This window comes from Hermetia illucens, chromosome 2 (genome assembly GCF_905115235.1).
Source record: "Hermetia illucens chromosome 2, iHerIll2.2.curated.20191125, whole genome shotgun sequence".
NCBI lineage: Eukaryota > Metazoa > Arthropoda > Insecta > Diptera > Stratiomyidae > Hermetia > Hermetia illucens.
The window spans coordinates 25,199,287-25,201,059 of NC_051850.1; the positions used below are offsets into that span (position 1 = coordinate 25,199,287).

Here is a 1,773-nt window from a genome sequence, read left to right on the forward strand (position 1 = left end):
GTTCCCTCAACCGTTCCTCTTCATTTCTTATAGTCAGAACCATGAAACCGTTTCCGATTCCACAGAAGGTTTCCGGCCTGTGCAAAGGCGGCCCTGCTCCCTTCCGGGCTGGTTCGTCCGCTGCCTCTTTAAAACCTTCTACTTTGTTGACGCCGAACCTATTCGCCTCCTGCATGAGATCCTCTTTTCTGTTCCTTACGGTCTTGCTAACATTCCACCCTAGATCTGTAGCATAGACGTAATTTTTCATCCTTCTTAGTATATCTGCAAACGCTAAGATCATAGGGTGATCCCTGGCGATCATTTTTAAAGCTGAGGCAGTAAAGGGTTTTTTTTAACTTTCCTTAAACTAGAGTACAAGTGAGTAAAACCAAGTAAATTTGCTTCTCAAATTTTCAAATCAATATATTCACACACAAAATGGCCAGTAACAACGATTATAAATAATTTATTGAGCACGTTTCTTCTTCCACAAGTCAACAGCAAGAGGTGATCCCCAAGCATTGAGACCAAGACCCAATGGAGCGACAGCTGGAGCACCAATAATTCCACTCTTAATAATGGGGGTTGAAAGTGCGATGCTGGAAGAGAGTGGGCTGAGGGTACCAAGTGGAGCAATACCAACTGCTGGAGCAATCGGGGTAGCAGTAATAGTGGTCAAGCCTGGAGCAACCCCGAGTGAACTGTAACTGCTAACCAGAGGTAAAACTGGGCTAGCTGAAGCAGCAGCCACAACAGCGAGGACAACAATAGCGAATTCCTGAAATTAAAAATGTTATAGGAAATTCAGCTTTACAAAATACCGTGGTGAATTTACCATTTTGACTTTAGTTTGATATACTCAGATGAACCAAATTCTAACTGATACCAATTCGTTGTATCATCACAGTATTTATAGGATACTTTCTCCAAATTCGCTGCAACTAGAGTTTGCCAACCGGTTGCCATCTAGTATGTACATACAATCCATACTGCTTATGATGCGGAATCAGTGAACTATTGCATCATAGCGGGTTGTATTGTCATGCAATAACATCTCGTGGGCTGGAAATGCAAGAAAAGTGTTTATTCCTTGCGAAGCAGATGCATAAGTTACTAATGCTACCTTAACTAAATAGAATTTTGGGTATTAATGCTTGAAGAATTCCAACTAAAATTAGGCACATACTTCACGTATGACCAACATACGTATGTGCTTAATTTGACAATAATAACAATTTAAAATAAGGAAATATTATGTAATTACATCAATCTAGAAAGGATATGTTATAATAATTACAAGTCTTTTGATATCTGAACATCTTCGCATGTCAGCAAGCGTTATTATCGAATAAAATGTTCGAAACACGATGTCACAAGGAGCAAATAGAGATAGCCCCCAATGCTAGAATATAAGAATTTCCGTTGAAAATGATATCACCCAGAAACGAAGTATCTTATTAGAATCTCTGCATTCCTATGATCGATATTAATTTGAATTTTATTTTTATCAAAAGGTATTCAACGAATACGATAAAAATATTAGAGATACATGACCAGCAAGTTATTCTACTCTAAAGTAAGAGCGGTAAAGATTGGCCAGTTAAAAACTAACAGGAAGTAAATTTTTCGCGGCGTTTAGATGACCTAAACTTTTCAATCTTTTTTTTTTGCCACAAAGCAAGTTGTCAGCTGTTGTGTATTGCGAATTCCTATCTAGAACAACTTACCTTCAATTCAGTTCTACTAGTTTCATGAATATTGAAGATACACTTCTTTTTGGTAGAAGAACGG

At 38.2% G+C, this 1,773-nt stretch overlaps 1 protein-coding gene across 1 annotated transcript; it reads right to left on the reverse strand.

Annotated features, from left to right (window-relative positions):
- Positions 1–379: 379 nt before the first annotated feature.
- Positions 380–946, reverse strand: LOC119649290. The gene is made up of 2 exons (XM_038051384.1): positions 818–946; positions 380–760 (listed from the first exon to the last, which is right to left on the reverse strand). Exons 1-2 carry the CDS (start codon positions 818–820, stop codon positions 449–451), a joined length of 315 nt encoding a protein of 104 aa, XP_037907312.1. The 5' UTR covers positions 821–946; the 3' UTR covers positions 380–448.
- Between the last annotated feature and the right edge of the window lie 827 nt (positions 947–1,773).